At 60.8% G+C, this 558-nt stretch overlaps 1 protein-coding gene across 1 annotated transcript in view; it reads right to left on the bottom strand.

The window, feature by feature from the left end:
* EMH_0036120 (uncharacterized protein) overlaps window positions 1-558 on the bottom strand; it is a gene marked incomplete at both ends in the record, with an annotated part of 8,690 nt that overhangs the window by 938 nt on the left and 7,194 nt on the right. Inside the window, 2 exons of the mRNA XM_013495037.1 lie at window positions 3-364; window positions 435-558. Of these exons, the coding sequence (XP_013350491.1) occupies window positions 3-364; window positions 435-558 (486 nt within the window). The remainder of the gene's footprint in view (window positions 1-2; window positions 365-434) is intronic.

The following is a 558-nucleotide window of genomic DNA, read 5'->3' as shown; positions in this document are numbered from 1 at the left end:
GCTGCTGCTGCTGCTGCGGGTGCTGCTGGTTCGTTGATGCGCCCCAACAGGCCAGGGCCTCTACTTGCTGCTCTATTTGTCTGAGCTGCTCCATCTGTCTCCAGCGGCGCTGTTGCTGCTCCTGTCGTTCTTTTTGTTGCTGCAACAGCTGCTGCTGCTGCAGCTGCAGCTGCAACTGCTGCTGATGCTGCTGCTGCTGCTGCTGCTGCAGTCCACAGTGCAACAGACTGAGAGAGGGAAGTCTCTCCGGGGCGCTTTCGGGTGTCGCTCTATAAGATGCTCTGTGCTGTCTCTGCAGGTTTTGCTGCCTCACGAGGTGCTGCTGCTGCTGCTGCAGCAGCTGCTGCTGCTCCAGCAGCTGCATCTGCTCCATACGCGAGAGGAGACCGTCCCCAAGTGCTGCTGCTGCTGCTGCTGGCAGCTGCGGCTCCCACGTGCTGCTGCTGCGGCTTAACACGGCCTTCAATGTGGCCTCCTGTTGCTGCTGCTGCTGCTGCATCTCTTGCCGTCTCTGCTGCTGCTGCTGCTGCTGCTGCTGATGTTGCTGTTGCTGCTGCC

The sequence above is a fragment of the Eimeria mitis genome, genomic scaffold, assembly GCF_000499745.2.
Source record: "Eimeria mitis Houghton genomic scaffold, Emh_scaff1399, whole genome shotgun sequence".
Classification (NCBI taxonomy): Eukaryota; Apicomplexa; class Conoidasida; order Eucoccidiorida; family Eimeriidae; genus Eimeria; species Eimeria mitis.
This window is presented reverse-complemented; position numbering and strand designations above follow the sequence as displayed.